The sequence below is a fragment of the Mobula birostris genome, chromosome 2, assembly GCF_030028105.1.
Source record: "Mobula birostris isolate sMobBir1 chromosome 2, sMobBir1.hap1, whole genome shotgun sequence".
In the NCBI taxonomy this organism is placed as follows: Eukaryota; Metazoa; Chordata; class Chondrichthyes; order Myliobatiformes; family Myliobatidae; genus Mobula; species Mobula birostris.
In genome coordinates, this window is record NC_092371.1 from 119,718,708 (window position 1) to 119,739,126 (window position 20,419).

At 42.7% G+C, this 20,419-nt stretch overlaps 1 protein-coding gene across 1 annotated transcript in view; it reads right to left on the reverse strand.

Annotated features, from left to right (window-relative positions):
• mertka (c-mer proto-oncogene tyrosine kinase a) overlaps window positions 1-20,419 on the reverse strand; it is a 179,955-nt gene that overhangs the window by 55,568 nt on the left and 103,968 nt on the right. The window contains exons 8-9 of the mRNA XM_072246976.1: window positions 17,503-17,648; window positions 2,864-3,023 (exon numbers count right to left, since the gene is read on the reverse strand). Coding sequence (XP_072103077.1) covers window positions 2,864-3,023; window positions 17,503-17,648 — 306 coding nt within the window. The remainder of the gene's footprint in view (window positions 1-2,863; window positions 3,024-17,502; window positions 17,649-20,419) is intronic.

Here is a 20,419-nt window from a genome sequence, read left to right on the forward strand (position 1 = left end):
TGCTCCATTGTTTTCCTTATCTCTCTCTCTCCTGAAGACAGGTGGCAGACCAACTGCTGATCCCACTGGTGCCAGCACAGGACAGCTACATCTTAATCTATGTGTATTCTTGTCACACTATACATAGCTTATTTTCTGTTCAGGAAGTCATACCTGCTGCAACATTCATTTGCATTTTGAGATGTGAGTGTCACTGGCACGGCCCACCGTAAATTCCCCTCAAGAAGGTTGTGGTGAGTCACCTTCTTGCACTGCTCCAGCCCTTCTCGTGAAGATACTCATAGAGTGAGGATGGGCTGGAAATTCCAGGATTTAGTCCCAAAGGCTAGTGATATATCAGTATGGTGTGCAGCTTGGGAAAGGTCTCTGCTAGAGGTTAGTGTTTTCAAATGACTGCTGCTCTTGGTGGTAGATGTCAGGGATTTGGGAGGTGTTGTTAGTGTTATCCAAGTGAATATCTACAACCACATTGTACTGGTCAATGACACCTCCCATCACTGCTGGTGATGAGGGCAGACCAACCGGATGATTAATATCTGGATTAGGTACATCCTGATTCTTGTCAATGGGACATACCTGGACAGGCTTTCACTCTGTCTGCACCCTCTAACTGTACCGGAACAGCTTGGCTAGAGGAACAGACAGTTCTGGAGCATAGGTTTTTGATATTAAAGCTGGGAGAGTGTCTGGTCATCTTTATGGTATCTGATACTCTTCCAGTTCATTTCCTAATTTCACATGCAATAGACAATAGACAATAGGTGTAGGAGTAGGCCATTCGGCCCTTTGAGCCAGCACCACCATTCACTGTGATCATGGCTGATCATACACAATTAGTACCCTTTTCCTGCCTTCTCCCCATATCCCTTGACTCCGCTATCTTTAAGAGCTCTATCTAACTCTTTCTTGAAAGAATCCAGAGAATTGGTCTCCACTGCCTTCTGAGGCAGAGCATTCCACAGAACCACAACCCTCTGTGTGAAAAAGTTTTTTCTCAACTCAGTTCTAAATGGTCTACCCTTTATTCTTAAACTGTGGCCTCTGGTTCTGGACTCCTTCAACATCGGGAACATATTTCCTGCCTCTAGTGTGTCCAATCTCTTAATAATCTTATATGTTTCAATCAGATCCCCTCTCATCCTTCTAAGTTCCAGTGTATACAAGCCCAGTCACTCCAATCTTTCAACACATGACATTCCCGCCATCCCTGGAATTAAGCAAGTGAACCTACACTGCACTCCCTCCACAGCAAGAATGTCCTTCCTCAAATTTGGAGACGAAAACTGCACACAATACTCCTGCAGAAGGACCTCTTTGCTCCTATAATGAATCAAAAGACTGGCCTGACTTCAGGAGCAAACTGAGACAGACCATTTAGTCAGCACTTCTGAGAGAATATACTTGAGACTAGCGTGTCTTGAGCACGCATGTGATGAGCTTACTGCTGAATTCCCCCTCCCATTATCCGGTTAAATATCCACTCCCAATGGGGACCCGATGCGGTGGGGCTGCAGAGCTTTGATATTGTCCAGTGGTTGTGATTGTGAGGTTACTAAGCTTTATCATATTCTGTTTAGCATGCAGCCATTCCTGTGTTACAGCTTCACTAGGATGGCATCTCTTCATTTTTAGGCAGGCCTAGTATTGTTCCCTTCCACACAATTCATGGAACCAGGGCTGGTTCCTTGGGTTGGCAACAGAAGAGCAAGGGATATGGTGGACCAGGAGGTTGAAGTTTGTGCATCCATTACAGTGAGTCATGGATGCCCAGTTTACGGCTGCTAAATCTAGTCTGAGTCATGAGTCTACTTCTTCTAATGCCACACAACACAATGTAGAATGCCCTGGATGGGACAATGGGACTTTGCCTCCAGAAGACTCTTTGGTGGTCACCTTTACCAGTCCTGTGGCACTTACCTATAACAGAAGCTTCCATAGTCAAGTAGGTTTATCCCTTGTGTTGGCTACCACAGACCAAGTTTAGCAGCTTATGTTTAGGACTCAGGCAGCTCAATCAGTGATGGTGCCACCAAGACACTCCTGGTGATGGATAATCAAGTCCACCAGCACAGAGGACATTCGGTGCACTGTTACTTCCAAGTTTTGTTCAACATGGAGGAGCAATAATTCGTCAGCAGGTAGAGAAAGGTAGGTGATAAATCAGGAGGTGGTTTCTTTGCCTATGTTTAACTTGAGCTCCCTGGTCTAATTTCTAGGTTGAGGGCTGTTTCCTCCCAGATGGGATATCACCACACTGCCACCACCTCAGGTGGGTATGCCCTGCTGAGAGGCCAGTGATGGAGAAATATGATATTTTGTCCAATACATCAGGTTCTGTGAGTCTGACTTCGTCAGTCTGTGGGACAGTTCCCATAATGCTTTGGAAGAGGATGTTACTAGGTCAACTTAACTGGGAGCAACTTTCACATGTCCAAATTTAGTGCCTAGACTAGTGGCCTGTCCACTTTCACTCTTTGTCTGTTTGAATGTAGTGGTAATGGCACAAATAAGTGACTTGCTTAACCAATTTAGAAGGCACTTAAGAGCTAACTGCATGTTGAGGCCTTTGTATTTCAGGACAGTGATGTTTGATATCAGCAGGGTATAAAAACAAGGCCATGCACAAAATTACCAAAGATTATTTTAACAGCTGGCTAAGACTTGGCAAAGTTAAAAATGAATACTTCAAATGTATGAACTGTAAATGAGTAAGACAACATTTAAGAAACTGGATCTAATTCCAATTAATTAGAAGAACGTAAGGCACCCCACATTCAGTCCCTCACATACGTTCCTCTCCATGGAAATCTTTTCATCTAATTTGTCACACTGACGTTTTTTAATGAAACAAAGCAATAGTTACCAGTACTTGCAACAAACACATGCACAGGTTTGCTGTAAGGTCCAACTCCAACTTTAGTATATGCAGCCACTTGGATCTTGTACGTAACGTTTGTTGTCTCAACATCAATAGTGCTTCGATTAATGTTCTGACCAGCATCCAATGCAAGTGACTCTATAACCTAGAAATTAAACAAAACAAATAAAAATACTTTCACACGTGGTTACTATGCAATGAAATCCTATCATCAATATTTGCCCACAGGCATCCAAGTATCTCACCATCCACAAGAGAAACCGTCAAAACCATCTGCTAAAGTAAATCAAAAATTAGATGCTAGAAATGTGAAATAAGAAGAAAATTCTGGAATCACTTTGCAAGATTAGATTTTTTATATTAGATTATGAGGACGCTCAGTCCTTGTTTTATTGTCATTTAGAAATGCATGCATTAAAAAATCATACAATGTTCCTCTAGTATGATATCACAGAAACACAAGACAGATCAAGACTAAAACTGACAAAAACCACATAATTATAACATATAGTTACAACAGTGCAAAGCAATACCATAATTTGATAACAGCAGACCATGGGCACAGTAAAAAAAAGTCTTAAAGTCCCGATAGCCCCAACATCTCACGCAGATGGTGGAAGGGAGAAGCTCTCCCTGCCATGAGCTTCCAGCGTCGCAAACTTGCCGATGCAGCATCTTGGAAGCACCCGACCACAGTCCAACTCTGAGTCCATCCGAAAACTTTGAGCCTCCGACCAGCCCTCTGACACCAAGCACCATCTCTGTTGAGCGCTTTGACCTCGGCCCCAGCTGCCCAGCAACAGGCAAAGCCAAGGATTCGGGGCTTTCCCCTCCGGAGATTTTGGATCACACAGTAGCGGTGGCAGCGAAACAGGCATTTCAGAAGTTTCACCAGATGTTCCTCCGTGCTCTCACGTCTGCTTCCATCAAATCAGAATTGTGCACGGCACCCTACTTGACAGATTACAGATATCATTCACCAGAGAGGCCGCGCGTGCTGCATTGCGCTGCCATCTTCTCCTCCCACTGACAACATCCATGAAAAGAGGAACAGTTAATGTTTCAGGTCAAAGACTCTTCAAAAGTACTGAGAAAACCATTTTGGACATTCTCTCTTCTCCCTCCGTCTCTTATCAGGCAGGAGATACAAACACTGGAAAACCCTATCTTCTACCTGACTACTGAAGAAGACTACTGAATGGTAATTTTATATGATAAAATCTCGACCTGACAATCAATCTCATCATGGCTCTTACACTTTACTGTCTGCCTACACCACACTTTCTCTGCAACTGCAAAACTTCATCCAGTCCTGATGAAGGGTCTCAGCTTGAAACGTCAACTGTACATTTTTTCATAGATGCTGCCTGGCTTGCTGGGTTCTCTAGCATTTTGTGTGTGTTCCTGCATTCTGTTATTGTTTTTACCTTGTACTACCTCAATGTACTAGCATGATGAAATAATCTATATGGATAGCATGCAAAACAACAACTGTACCTCAGTACAAGTGACAATAATAAACCAATTTGGAATTGGAGTTGTACCAAGAAACATCTGCCTTGCAAACCATATCTTCTGATTAAGATGGGGCCAAGCTGCAGTCTCTGCTGAAGTTGTAGCACAGCCTTGTGTTTTTTTTGGGAGGGGGGGTGTATTTTTAGATTCATAAGGATGGTTTTGGGAACAGAGAAGGAAGTTAGAGGTCAGGTTAGGGTTTAGGGGCAGAGAGGTGGAGGAAATTAAAGGACATCCCAGAGTCTAGGCCTTCCCTCTGTGTTCAAAGGCCTACGACTTGGATGGTCGGATGCGGGCGGGCAGGCCACCACGGGTGAGGGCTGATGCCCCCCCCCCATTAGATCAGCGAGTCAAAGGTCTGTTCCGTGACCTGATTCCATGCAGGCAGAAGGCATTAAGAGCCAGTGACCCCCCAGACATGCGAATTGACAAGACCGGATTTTGAGGCCTAGTGTCTGGGTCCCATCCTCAGCGAGTCTGTTGTTCAGAGCCTTCTTCATCATTATCGAGTCCTGAGTTGACACCAAAGATCAAAGCCCCAAGGTCAATTGGAAGCCAGAAGCACGTGTCTGCAAGTCTCTGTGACCCTGCTGGGACATCGAAGGCACAATGTCTGTGAGTCCACAGTCCGCTGGAGGCTGGAAAAGACGGACTGCCTTGGGGTTAAAGGACTCTGTATGTGCAAAGGCGGCTGGGTGGTTGGGAGGGCGGAATGGGTCTTGTTTAGTTGTTGATGTTTTGGTGTTTGTCCATTGAGTTTTGTGCTGTTTTGCCGAGCATTGTGGGCATGCTACATTGGCACCAGAACATATGGTGTCACTTGTGGGTTGTCCCCAGCAAGTCCTTGGGTGTGTCAGCTGTTCACACAAACGTCACATTTCACTGTTTCGCTGTACATGTGATACATACATCTGAATCTATTCATACAGATCAAATCATTATACACAGTGCATTGAGGTATAACAAGAAGAAACAATGCAGAATAGAGTGTAACAGCTACAGGGAAAGTATAGTGCAGATGAACAATAAGGTGCAAGGTCACATTAATCATGTAAGACCAGAAACTTTGTTTTGCTGACACTGAGGGAAAGGTGGTTCTCATGGCATCATGTTATAAGCTCTCTATCTCCTTCCTGTAGCTCGACCTACTGTTTTTGAAATAATGTCCGCAACAGTGGTATTATCTGCAAACTTGCAGGTAGAGCAGAATTTGGCTGTGGAGTCATGAGTGTACAGGGAATAGAGTCAGGGCCTGAGGACACAACCTTGTGGAGCACCACGGTTTAGAATAATTGAGGCAGAGATGTTGCTGCCTACCCTTACTGACTGTGATCTGTTGGTCAAGGAGTCAGGGATCCAATTGCATAGCGAAGCATTGACTTCCAGCGTCCAGTGTGTCATGATGAGTTTGCCTGGAATTATATATTGGAGGCGGAGCTGTAGTCAATAAACAATAGTCTGATGTGGGAGTGTCGGGCCAGAGAGATGGTGTCCACCATAGACCCATTTCAGCAGAAGGCAAACTACAGTGGGTCAAGATTATCTAGAAAACTGGAGTTGATATGTGCCATTACCAGCTTCTCAAAGGACTTCATGATGGTGGCAGATTCTGCGATGACAGTGGTCATACTATTCTTGGACAGAAGGGAAAATCAAGGCATCATAAAGCTGTCTGGTCTCTTACTTTGAAATTATGATCTTGTTCCCATTAGCATTTTTATTTTTCCCCATTCAAGGCAGCACATTAACAAAAAGCTGGGTAACCCTCACCAGTCTTTAGAGGACAAGCCAAGGAAGGTATGGCCATCTGCTCAATCTGACTGTGTGGACAGTCTGATGTCGTGTGGACATCTCCCACACAATCTCTTGCTTGGAAAGATCAATGTCTGTTGATGTCATTGCCATTTACTGTCTCCTATAAAACCATTAAACAATAGGTATCCTCAATCTTCGGACTTCTGCTCTGAACTCTGCCATAGGTCTCCAAAGCAAACCTTTCTGCCACAGAGGCTGGCATTTGGGAGGCCACATTACTAATGCAACCAAGTTTAAAAGACAAGCTACCACAAAGAACTAGAAGCATCATTTAAAAATAAAAGGCACTGAACTCTCAATTTATAAATGTTCTTGACTTGATGTTGCCTGCATGTCAGATTAATCATGTGTCAGGTGCTCCAAATGAGATTTGACCTGATAACTTTCAATAAGTGTGTGCAAACAAACAAGACAGGAGTCAAGCACATTAAATTAAACAGGTATTCATATGTTGGACAGCAGGGATATTATAAAATAAGTAAACTAGCTTAGATTCCAATTCTATTTTCAGGATTCCTAATAAAAAGACACTTGTTGAAATATCTTGGCTCCAAGTTAGGTCGACATCTGAAGCAGGTCATATGCCAATGAGTACTGGAAATCACTGCAGAGAAATGTCGAGAAGAGTGGTTTGTAACCAAATGTGTGTTAGTCCAGTTGTTCTGAAGATTGCAAGTACAGTCATCGATTTAGCAGCTGCACTGACTCACCACATATTTCAATTACTCTGACATGCCACCAACTCAGTGATATTGTGTGGAATGCAGCTGGCAATACACAGGATATTAATGTCTGCTTTTGCCAGCAGATGTCTCATACCTTAGTGTGATAACTACTACAAATACTTTAAAACTTCTGAGTTTATAGAGTGTATGAAGATCAATTATAAACCATTATTGTCAACTGAACAATAATAAGGAAATCAGTCCATCTCGAGCTGTTTACCCTAAATGTCACTTGCTGATGAATCAACCTACACTATTCCATAAAGAGTGGTGGTGCGACACAATGCCATTAATCTAAGTCTTTACTGGAAACTAAACCTTCATAACAAGCAGCAAATCGCATTGAGTGCAGTATGACATTTAGTCACAAAGTTTAAGCCTGTGCAATGACATTTTGGCAAAATAAACACAACTTATTAAACTTACAAATTGCCATTCACAAGGCTTGCATTATGTCAGATTTTTATTCAATCTGAAACTTTGCAAGGTGACAGTGCCACTGGCTTTGAACTATTAAATTATCTGAAAGCCTAAATCTGAAGGAGTAAATCTGGGAGAAACTAATTTCCACAATCAAAACACAACAAAAAGAAGTTAGATACATTTCTGATCACTGTTTCTTCAGATCAGTTCTAAAAATAATTGTTACAAAATTATATATTAAAAAAGTTTTATGAACACAAGGAAGTCTGCAGATGCTAGAAATCCAAAGCAACATATAAAGACTTTTTCCCCCAGAGATATAGTTCTTGATGTTCTGTGTTTTTCACCAGATCTTTCTTGTTTTTTTTTGTGTGTGCAGGGGAGGGGAATTTGGGGACCGATGTGCCTATTCCATTTTTGCTCATTTTATTTGTGCAGGGTGGAGGGATTGGGGGTTGACGATTATGATACCATTCTCTCCCTTCTTTGTTTCGTGGCTATCCGGAGAAGAAGAATTTCAGAGTTGTATACTTTGATAATAAAATAACCTTTGAACAATATACTGGAGGAACTCAGGTCAGGTGACATCTATGGCAGAATTTCTCAACCCTTTTTTTTAATGCCATGGAGCCTTACCATTAACCAAGCAGTCTGAGGGCTCCAGGTTCGGAACCCCTGATCAATGGAGGGAACTAAACAGTCAAAGTTACAACTGTTTAAATGTTGACTGTTTATTCATTTCCATGGATGCTGCTTGACCTGCTGGTATCAAAGGTACATTTAATGTCAGAGAAATGTATATAACACACATCCTGAAATGCTTTTTCTTCCTCCAGCACTTTGTGTGTGTTGCTGAAGTTTTATGTAACTCCTTTGTTAAGCCACTTGGATTTAGATTTCATAACCTTCTTTAACTGTGGACTCCATCTCGTGGACTTTTACATAATGTAACTAAGCATCTTACAGTATTGCAGAATACAGAATATGAATCAGAAAATCACGAATGTAGCAGTCAATGCATACATTTTTTTCATTTTATTGAGATACAGCGTAGAATAGACCCTTCCAGCCCCTTGAGCCATCAATCCCCCAATTTAATCCTTGCCTAATCACAGGACAATTTACCAACCAACCAGTACATCTTTGAGCTGTGGGAGGAAACCCATGGGGTCAGAGAGAGAAAGAAAGCATACAAACTTCTTACGGGCAGCGACGGGTATCGAACCTAGGTGGCCTGTGCTGTACAGCCTCGTGCTAACCACTACACTACCATAGGTAACAGAATTCGGAAATGTGGTGTCTGACATTAATGAATAGTTAAGGATTAGTATGAAATGTCAAAGGGGAGCTAGTGAAAAAATTCTGACACCCCCTTGCAGAGACATTTACATCACTGATAGTCACAGGTAAGGTGCTGGATGACTGAAGGTGTTAATGTTATGCCGTTATTTAAGAAAGGCTGCAAGGAAAAGTCTGGAACTACTGACCTATGAGCTTAAATATCAGTGGTAAGCAATTTATTGGAGAGAATCAGAGAGGCAGGAAATACAATAACTGCATGTGGAAATGTGGAAATGAAAGGCTATGTGTGTGGGAAATTGTGCCTAAAATATTTGCTTGAGGTTTTCTGAAGAGGTGACCAAGAGGATAGATGAGAAAAGTGCAGTAGATATTGTCTGTATGTCCGACATGTCGATCCATGGCCTCCTCAACCACCACCATGAGGCCATTCTCAGGTTGGAAGAGCAAGACATATTCCGTCTGGGTAGCCTCCAACCTGATGGCATGAACATTGATTTCTCCTTCTGGTAACTTATTTTCCCCTCCATCTTGTGGCTTCTACCATTCCCCACTCTGGCTCCTTCTTATCCCTTCTCTTCTCTTCTCCTCACCTACCTATCACCTCCTCCTGATACCCCTCCTCCTCCTCTTTCTCCCATGGTCCACACTCCTCTTCAATTAGATTCCATCTCCTCTAGCCCTTTACTTTCTCCACCTATCACCTCCCAGCTTCTTTCTTCATTTCCCATCCCCCACACCAACCTGGCTTCACCTATCACCTTCAAGCTTGTACAACCTTCCCGTCCCCCAGCTTCTTATTCTGGTTTCTTCTCCTTTCCTTTCCAGCCCTGATGAAGGGTCTCAGCCTGAAATGTCAACTGTTTACTTATTTCCATAGATGCTGCCTGACCTGCTGAGTTCCTCCAGCATCTTGTACAAGTTATTGTAGATTTCCAGCATCTGCAGGAATCTCTTGTGCAGATACCGTCTACGTGGACTTCAGCTACACTTCTGACATGGTACCATATGTTAAGCTAATAAAGAAAATCAAATCAAAGTTCAAAGTAATTCAAAGTAATATATATATATATTACCTTATACAACCGTGAGATTCATTCATTTTCTTGTGGGGAATCACAGTAAATACAAGAAACACAATAGAAGCAATGAAAGACCACACCCAACTAGACAGACAAATGGCCACTTGGTCAGTCGGATGGATATATTGAGAATTTGAGATGAAGAGTGTTGAAAGTGAAAGCATTGGTTGTAAGAACAGTTCAATGATGGGGAAAGTGAAGTTGAGTGAAGTTCTCCCCTCTGGTTCAAGAGCCTGATGGTTGGAGGGTAATTACTGTTCCCGGTGTGAGTCCTGACAATGCTTCCTGTAGATGTGCTCGTTGCTGGGGAGGGCTTTGCTCATGATGGACTGGGCCTTATCCACTACTTTTCGTAGGATTTTCTGTTCAACGGAGTTGGTATTTCCATACCAGGCTCTGATGCAATAAGTCAATATACTCTCCATCACTCATCAAAGTTATGAATCGTCGCAATTCTAAGAAAGTAGAGGCGCTGCCGTGCTTTCTTTATAATTGCACTTGCGTGCTGAGCAAATCCTCTGAAAGGATAACACCGAGGAACTTAAAGTAGCTCACCCTCTCCATCACTGATCCCCTGATCAGGTCTGGCTCACGGACCTCCGGTTTCCTCCTCCTGAAGTCAACAATCAGCTCCTTGGTCTTGCTGATATTGAGTGAGAGGTTGTTGCTGTGGTACCCCTCAGCCAGATTTTCAATCTCCCTCCTACATGCTGAGTTGTCACCACCTTTGATTCGGCCAATCAACAAACTTAAATATGACATCGGAGCTGTGTCCGCAAATCTAAGATCCAGTTTTACGAAGAGGTATTGAGGCCTAGGTTTTGAAGTTTATTGACTGGTTTTTGAGGGGGGTGATGGTATTGAATGCTAAACTGTAGTCAATGAAATGTAGTCTGATGTATGCAGCTCTGCTGTCCACATTTTAGGGCTGAGTAAAGAGTCAATGAGATGGCATCTGGTGTGACGGTAGGCAAATTGGAATGGATCCGAGTCACTTCTCAGGCAGGGGTTGATATGTTTCATCAACAACTTCTCAAAACACTTCATCAGTGGGTGCAAGTGTTTCTGGACGACAGTCATCGAGGCAGGTTATCAAGTTCTGCTTAAGCACAGGTGTAATTGCAGCCTACTTGAAGCAGGTGGGTACCTCAGACTGCAGTAGCAGGAGGTTAAAGATATCAGTGAACACTCCAGCCAGTTGATCAACACAGTTCTTTAGGACACAGCCAGGCACCCCATCTGGGCTGGGTCATCCTCCTGAAGAACCTCTCTTGTTGATGGTTGATGGTCAAAGGCATTGACTGAACTCATCTGGGAGCAAGACCTTGTTGACGGTGATCAGGCCCTGCAATGCTTAAAGACCAGTATAATCTGACACATTAAGTGTGAGAATTAATCAATCAATCATTTAGGATATGGAGGGGCAGCCGTAACAGATAACTTGAGAAAAAATATTTTAGGACTCACTTGTACTTCAAAGCCACAAGCACTCAGGTTTGATCCTGACCTCTGTGTGGAGTTTGTATAATCTTCCCATAACTGTGTCAGTTTATCCTGGACGCTTCTGTTTCCTCCCACCTCCAAAGACGCACAAAAATTGGCCACTGTATGTTACCCTTTAGTATAGGTACATGTTGAAAAGAATCAGAGGGATCTTGATGGCCATGTGAAAAAGTTGGAGAGTTGCAGGGAAATGAGGGAGGAATGGGATCGAGGGGATTGCTCTGGCAGAAGCTGGTGAAGACCAGTGAGCCGAATGGCCTACATGGATGTCAGGACAAATACTTGCCACACTGTTCCCACCCCGCCTCAATAAAAGCCTCCATGGCTGGATCCCTTGTCCCGTCATAACCAGGCGCCTCAGGACCGTGGGTATCAAATCCAGCAGGGGGCCAGACTTTCAAAGTTCCAGCCCATCTCGAACCTGGCTTTATTCAAACAATGGAAAACTAGCTGCAGCCTTAATTTTGCAATGAACGAACGAATCAAATCCAATGAAATGAAACTAAAAGGATCAGAAATACATTCAGACTGGCTGAGAACACTACTGCTGAAGCAGCATTTCTGTTATCACTTGAGATAACATTAGCACAGATCGAAGTGAACTGAGAACTGAAAGAGATGACTCATAAATCAACTGGTTGAACAGATTAATCATTCCAATGTTAGAATCTTGTTGAAGCTGGCAGCTCAAAGACTTTGGAACTGTTAAGTCACTTCTAAATTTCACCCTGTTGTGTTCATCTCCCCCAGTTCTCACACACAAGTTCCGGCTTGAAAAGCCTAATCTCAGCTGTCAGCTCCACTCTACCCCTCTGCTAATAGATTTACAGAAACTGCATAACTGAGTTTGATGGGCAGAGTGAGGCAACTAATCTTTGGCACGTTGCAATTAACTCCCATTCCTGCCATCCCAGGGTTTGCCAAGTCAACTTGGATCAGGTTTCAGAAGTCTCAGGTAGTGAGGTGACTCGTTCAAGTATGGGTGATGGTAATGTGGATGCCTGAAACTGGTCTCTCAGCCCCCAAGGTAGAGAAATGCAAGGTGAACCAGTGTTTGCTGCCTGATCAGTACCCAGCAACAACTATCAATTCATAATAACAGGCGAGTGAGGGATAAGCCAAACTAATTAGGTAATCTTATTAACTTCATAAGTTACACACAACATCATGAACCAAAGAGGTTTTCTTTGTCCCTGTACTGTTCTAAACTGTACACTGAATTATATCCATTTTGCAAGACACTGGGACAGCAGAGAGGGTTCTGTCAAATCCCAATAAAATTCATACCTTCAGGTAAGCAAGATGTAAAACTGGTGTGAAAAATGAACTGCAAAACATTCACATCCTTTTGAAGTTTAGGATTTTGTTTTTCCCTGCTGGATGCTTCCAACCAATATTGGAATATAGGGCAGAGGAGGCATTCAGCCACTGTTTCATGCTGAGCAAAAATAAAAGACATCAGACAACAGGCAGACCAAGTAGAAATAGGTTCCACCCATCCGTTTTCCCAGAGATCCAATTTGTCATAGATTCACCCAGATTTCAAGCCCAGACATGATCAGGAACCACTCCTTCTAACGATCACCCATACACTCCCCCATTTGCCCTCTTCACCTTTCTTGCTCAATTCCACCTCCTGCTCCATTTCCCTCTGCTATTATGCTTCAACATTGTCAGTCCTTTAGAGATTGCGCACAGGCTGGAAATCTTGAGTAACACACACTAAATGCTAGAGGAACTCAGCAAGTCAGGCAGCATCTATGGAGGGAACAAACAGTCCAAGTTTCAGGTCTTGACCTGACGTTTTGAATGTTTATTCTCTTCCATAGGTGCTGCCTGACTTGATAAGTTCCATCCATACTGAGTGTGTGACCTTCAGTCCTTTGTCACCTCCATTTATCATCTCCCAACTTGTGTCACTATTTCTACTCTCCCCTCCTCCATCTACCCATCACTCATCTTCACCTGGAACCACCTATCACTTATTAGCTCTTACCCCAGTCCTGTCCTCCAACTTTTTCCGTGAAAGAACCCTCCACCATCCAGGCCATGCCATCTTCTCGCAGCTCCCATCGGGCAGGAGGTACATAAAAATGAGATCCCACACCACCAGGTTCAAGAACAGCTGCTTCCCTTCAACCATTCGGTTCTTGAACCATGCAGCAAAACTCTAATCACTACTGCAAGGCAACAGTGCAATTACATTGACTGCCTTGTACTAAAATGACATTAGTTATCTATGTTATAATTGTGTCTTCTTGTGAAAATTGTTAAAATTTAACTCATGTTTTCCTTCTGAACACTGCTGATGTCACACTACATTTACATTTTTCATTGCACCCATGCATATGACAATAAACTCAACCCTAACTTTATACTTGATCTTTCAGTTCAGCTGAAAGGTCTCACCTGACTATCCATTTCCCTCCATAGACACTGCCTGAGTGGCCGAGTTCCTCAAACATCTTGTGTGTTGCTACAGATGTTGGAGGAACTCAGCTGCAGTGTTTTCCACCTTGTGTTCATCTTCTGTTTAAAGATAATTTTCAAATAGGAAATTCACAACAGCCGATCCTTCAGACAAGTTAAGTACTTGAAGGAGCAATTGCACACATTCAATTGCACCTGCTAGGAGCATCACTTGTCATTGCTTCACTTTTATTAGAAGTTAGCAATGGCTTGTCAATGGCGGAAGCATCACAATAGATCTGCAAGGCTTTTTGCATCATCGACACACAAACAATCAAAGCACACAATGCTATAGTCTGAGAGCTCAATCTGTAATCTCATGTATTGGATCTTGGAATAGTGTCAGGGCTCAGCTCCTCTCATATCCCTTTTGCCAATCAACTGTCCAGCTCTTGGCTCCATCCCTCCCCCTCCTGTCTTCTCCTATCATTTTGGATCTCCCCCTCCCCTCCCACTTTCAAATCTCTTACTAGCTCTTCCTTCAGTTAGTCCTGACGAAGGGTCTCGGCCTGAAATGTGGACTGTACCTCTTCCTAAAGATGCTGCCTCGCCTGCTGCGTTCACCAGCAACTTTGATGTGTGTTGCATTATTTCTCTTTTTGTGTTTGCTCTGTTCATGACATCCTCGTTAGATATTCGTTTTGTCCATGATATTCTTTGCATCCTCCTCAAAAACCACATCTCTGCTGCTTCAATTCGTTTCCTCATGTTACTAGGTATTGTCCAACATTCTGAGCCATAACAGATGACATTACTGGATAAACGTAACATTTCGGTACTCTGAGGCGGGTTGTCATGCCTAGTTTAGTATTGGTCAGCATACTCTTCATTCTCGTAAAAGTGTCTTTTGCCATCCCTATTCTTTCGATGTCCAAGTCGCACCTGCCATCTGATGTCACCCAGCTTCCTGAGCAGCATAAGTTCTATACTTGTTTTATGTCTTCCCCGTGGATTCTCCTTCTTTCTGGATATCACCATACATTCTGCCTTTTTGCAATTGATAGATACACCCATTTTCTGAGATACCGCTCCCTAAAGATGTCCTGGGTACTTTGTAGGCTAGTGCCCAAGATGGAGCTGACTAGATTTACAACTTTCCGCAGCTTCTTTCAGTCCTGTGCAGTCGCCCCTCCATACCAGACAGTGATACAGCCTGTCAGTGTTCTCTCGGTACAACTATAGAAGTTCCAGTCCTGAAGAAGGATCTCAACCCGAAACGTTGACTGTTTATTCATTTCTACTGATGATGCCTGACCTGCTGAGTTCCTCCAGCATCTTGTGTGTGTGTGTGTGTGTGTGTGTGTGTGTTGCTTTGGAGTTCCAGCATCTGCAGACTTTCTTATGCTCGTAATATGCAGTTGCCAACAAACCGATAAGTCAGAAGGAAACCCAGGCCATCTCTGGGGAGACATGCAGACTACAGACAGTAGCTAAGGTCAGGACTAAAATTCTGACACACTACCATCCATCAGTCGTTTTCATTTCCTCAATTGCAACAATCCAATGGCACTTAACTAAATCCATGTTATGCTTTACTCTCAAATAAAGGGAAGTTTCCAATTGTGAAACTCAAACTGAAGGGAAAAAATAATTATTTCTACATGATTTCAATATGAGCTTACCAAATTCAAAGTGTATCATTTGAAAGTTGGTAAGCTCATTCTTGTAGTGAGGGAGTATGGGACCATAAGGCAGAGCACAAGAATAGAGGGATATACATTTAGAATGGAGATGAGGCGGGATTTCTTTAGCCTGAGGGTGGTGAGTCCATGAATTTCGTTGCCACAGGCAGCCGTGGAGGCCAAGCATTTGGTGTATTTAAGGGCAGAGGTTGATAGATCCTTGATCAGTCAGGGCATGAAAGGTTACAGGGTTGCTAGAGATCATACTCAGTAATGATGAAATAGTGAAGGAGACATGATGGGCCAAATGGCCTAATTCTGCTTCTATCTCTTATGGCATGGACAATGAAGGCAATTAGTAAAATGGATTCTTATTGCAAGGAGATCAAACAGTGCCTATAAAAGCATTCCCCCCCCCCCCGAAGTTTTCCTGTTTTATTGTTTTACAACATTGAATCACAGTGGATTTAATTTGGCTTTTTTTGAAACTGCAGAAAAGGACTCTTCCGTGTCAAACTGAATTCAGATCTCTACAAAGTGATCTAAATTAATTACAAATACAAAACACAAAATAATTGATTGCGTAAGTATTCACCCCCCCCCCCTTAATATGACACACCAAATCATCACTGGTGCAGCCAATTGGTTTTAGAAGTTACACACTTAGTTAAATGGAGATCTGCTTTTGTAAATTTGTGTACAGTCAAGTGTTTCAATTGACTATAGTGAAAATACACCTGTATCTGGAAGGTCCAGCTGCTGGTGAGTCAGTATCATGGCAAAAACTCCACCATGCAGACAAAAGAACATTCCCAGCAACTCCCTGAAAAGGTTATTGAAAAGCAGAAGTCAGGAGATGGATACAAGAAAATTTCCAAGTCACTGAATATCCCTTGGAGTACACTAAAGTCAATGATCAAGAAATGTAAAGAATATAGCACAGCTGCAACTCTGCCTAGAGGAGACCATCCTTGAAAACTGAGTGACTGTGCAAGAAGGGGGCGAGTGGGGCCACCACGAGACCAATGACAACTCTGGAGGAGTTACAAGCTTCAGTGGCTGAGATGGGAGAGACTGCACATACAACAACTGCTGCCCGGGTGCTTTACCAGTCGCAGCTTTATGGGAGAATGGCAAAGAGCCACTGTTGAAAAGAACTCACGTGAAATCTCCGCCAGTTTGCCAGAAGGCATGTGGGAGACTCTGAAGTCAACATGAGAAAGTTTTAAGGTCTGGTGAACCTAAAATTGAGCTCCTTACCAGACTAAACACTATGTTTGGCGTAAGCCAAACACCACACATCATCGAAAGTACACCCTCCCTACCGTGAAGTGTGGTGGTGGCTGCATCATGCTGTGGGGATGCTTCACTGCAGAAGGTCCTGGCAAGCTTGTGAGGGTAGAGGGTGAAATGAATGCAGCAAAATACAGGGAGATCCTGGAGGAAAACCTGATGCAGTCTGCAAGAGAACTGCTACTTGCAAAAAGATTTGTTTTCCAGCAAGACAGTGACCCCAAGCATAAAGCCAAAGCTACAAAGGAATGTCTTAAAAACAACAAAGTTAATATCCTGGAGTGGCCACATCAGAGTCCAGACCTCAATCCAATTGAAAATTTGTGGCTGGACTTAAAAAGAGCTGTTCACTCACAACCCCTTGCAATCTGACAGAGCTTGAGCAGTTTTGTGAAAAAGAATGGCGAGAAGTTGCAGTGTCTAGATGTGCAAAGCTGATAGAGATGTGTCTACACAGGCTCAAAGCTGTAATTGCTGCCAAAGCTGCATCTATTAAATGCTGACTTGAAGGGGGTGAATACTTACTCAATCAATTTTTTTGTGTGTTTCATATTTGTAATTAATTTCTGATTTCACTTCAACATGAAAGAGTATTTTTCTGTTGATCAGTGGCAACTTAAATCCATTGTGATTCAATGTTGTAAAACAATAAAACATGAAAACTTCCAAGGTGGGGTGAATACTTTTTATAGGGACCCTGTATACATAGGAACTAGCAACACTAATTATTACAGTCCTAGTACTGTGATTCATTTTTCCTCCCAACATGATCAGTTACAGCTGAAACACAGGTCACATTATTTCCACTGCAAAACATCAGCTGGCACAACAAATGAGTTCACTTTTTATTGACTTGAAATGACTTTAAATATACTTACAGGGGACCTACTACCTTTCCAGTCATAGCTCAACTTGTAGCCCAACAGGATGCCATTAACTTCCTCCTCCGGAGGTCCGATCCATTCAACAGTCAATGAAGCATCACTCACAAGGACGCTAATATTACGAGGAGGTGCCGTTGGGACTGCAATAGAGAGAGATGCATGAGTAATCTCCCCTTCCTACTCATGTGTTCCACCACTTAATATTTTAACCTGACACATTTTTCAAAGAAAAACAACTTTGCGAAGAAATACATCCTTCTTACCTCGGTACAGTCTGTCCCCGATTACAAATGCATGACTTACAGACACAGATACACACAAACTCCCATATTAAATTTAAAAGTGTGACACAAAATTCATTCCTATAAAAGACAAGTATAGTTTCCCCTCATTCCCCACTTTTAATAATGGTTTGTTTAATTGTCAGTCTTACATAATTTTGAAGCCATTCACTCCAGATGTTGCTTAGCCTGATGAGCACTTCACACAATCTCGTTATTTCAGATTTCCAGAGCTGTTTAATTTCTGCTTATGGACGGGGAATTAAATTAGCTTCATGGAGACTTCTGAAGATGGGAAAGATGCCACTGAATTATCTAACATCATAAACTGACCAGCTAAATTGACAACACACAGAGGTCAAACTTATTCTACAGTTAACAAAGGCAGGGGAAACATTTGATGAGATAATTGTAAAATATTTTATTTCAGGAAGCAACCAACTCTTTTTCTCGTTTGTTTTGACTTTACAGCAAATTGGGCGCACCAACTGGTGAAATCTGTTGGTGATATTCAAATGAAAACTGCAGTATATTTGGGAAGAGATGAAATTTCATTTTTGAAGAGACATACTTTCTATTTGCATGTTGTATTACAAAACAATTAGACAATTTAGAATACTGTTGTGAAATTCACTGAAAGTCACTTTATTATTTTCTGTTTCAGAATGTTATAGTGACTTCCGAGAACTGTTAGAACATGTTCCCACATGGAACCGCTGGAGGCAGCCCTCACGGCGCTAAATACTAGAACCTTAGACTAATGCTTTGGAAGAAAACTGTCTTTTGACAAATAATCTAGCAGTTGGATGTGTAATGAATGAAAGCAGGCTAAATAAATGTTCCTGAAAAAGAATAGATTACAGTCGAAAAGAGAAAAAAAAAGTTGCTGAAAATGCACAAGTACTCTATTTGCAGGTTGGCGGGATGAGATACTGTACGGCTCTACCAAAGGAGGTGAAAGGCACTCCTTCCCTCCGCTAGCCTGCAGGTCACCCTTGGGCAAGGTGTAGCACCTGCTTCACCGCCCTCCCATGATAAGTGTCACGTGAAGACACAGGAGCAGGTGGTGGATGCATATAACAAGTCCTGGTTATGCAACTATTGACACCAGGCAGATAATCTCTGAATAGTATTGATAATTGCTGGGGTCGTCCATCTGCCCAGACGGTGACAATGGCAAACCACTTCTGCAGAAAAAGTTGCCAAGAACAATCATGGTCTTTCCATGACCATGACTGCTTACATCATATGACAAATGAACAAACTCTATTTGCATCTGAAAGGTGAGCAAACAAGTTAGCATTACAAGATGCAGCTGGAACTGAAGTGTTTCCAACACCTTGTGGTTTGAGTGTATGGTTATGCACTTTGGCAGAAGAAACAAATGGGCAGACTATTATTTAAATGGGGGGAGAATTCAAAGTTCTAAGATGCAACAGGACTTGGGAGTCTTCGTGCAAGATACCCTTAAGGTTAACCTCCGGGTTGAGTCGGTGGTGAAGAAAACGAATGCATTGTTGGCATTCATTTCTAGAGGAATAGAGTGTAGGAGCAAGGATGTGATGTTGAGGCTCTGTAAGGCACTGGTGAGACCTCACTTGGAGTCCTGTGGGCAGTTTTGGGCTCCTTATTTAAGAGAGGATGTGCTGACATTGGAGAGGATTCAGAGAAGATTCACTGGAATGATTCCGGGAATGAGAGGGTTAACATATAAGGAACGTTTGTCTGCTCTTGGACTGTATTCCTTGGAGTTTAGAAGAACGATGGGGGACCTCATAGAAACATTTCGAATGTTGAAAGGCATGGACAGAGTGGATGTGGCAAAATTGTTTCCCATGGTGGTGGAGTCTAGTACGAGAGGGCATGACTTAAGAATTGAAGGGCGCCCATTCAGAATAGAGATGCAAAGAAATTTTTTTTAGCCAGAGGGTGGTGAATCTATGGAATTTGTTGCCACGGGCGGCAGTGGAGGCCAAGTCATTGGGTGTACTTAAGGCAGAGATTGATAGGTATCTGAGTAGCCAGGGCATCAAAGGTTGTGGTGAGAAGGCGGGGGAGTGGGACTAAATGGGAGAATGGATCAGCTCATGATAAAATGGCCGACTTCTGCTTCTGCTCCTTTGTCTTATGGTCTTAATATCTGTGTGACAGCCTAATTTTGAACACTAAAAAGAGAATTCTCCCAATCATTTCCCAGCAGATGTGTTTTGTGATCTTATTTATCCAAGGAAGAGGCATCAGCAGTTCTCATATTTTAAGTGGCAACAGCAAAGGAAGACAATCAATACTGAAGTCAGCATGGTATGTGATTCACTAGGAAATGTTTATTAAAAATACAAAACGGTGGAAATACAGGAGGTCTGGATTTTCACATGTGAATGCAGGCGTTGTGAATTTATTTTCCTCTTATATACTAGAACCTAGTTGTTTCCAGGAATATTTATCAAAATCGCGACTGGGAAATTATTCATCTGCAGACAACTGCAGCATAAGACGTCTAAGATGTGCTCCCACATGCCTGCTGCCCTTGTCCTACACAGCAGAGCTCTTGTGTTGCTATTGAAGAAGCCACTGTTGCTAATGCTGCACTTCAGACTGAACAGACTGCAGCCAAATTCAGCGTGCAGGGA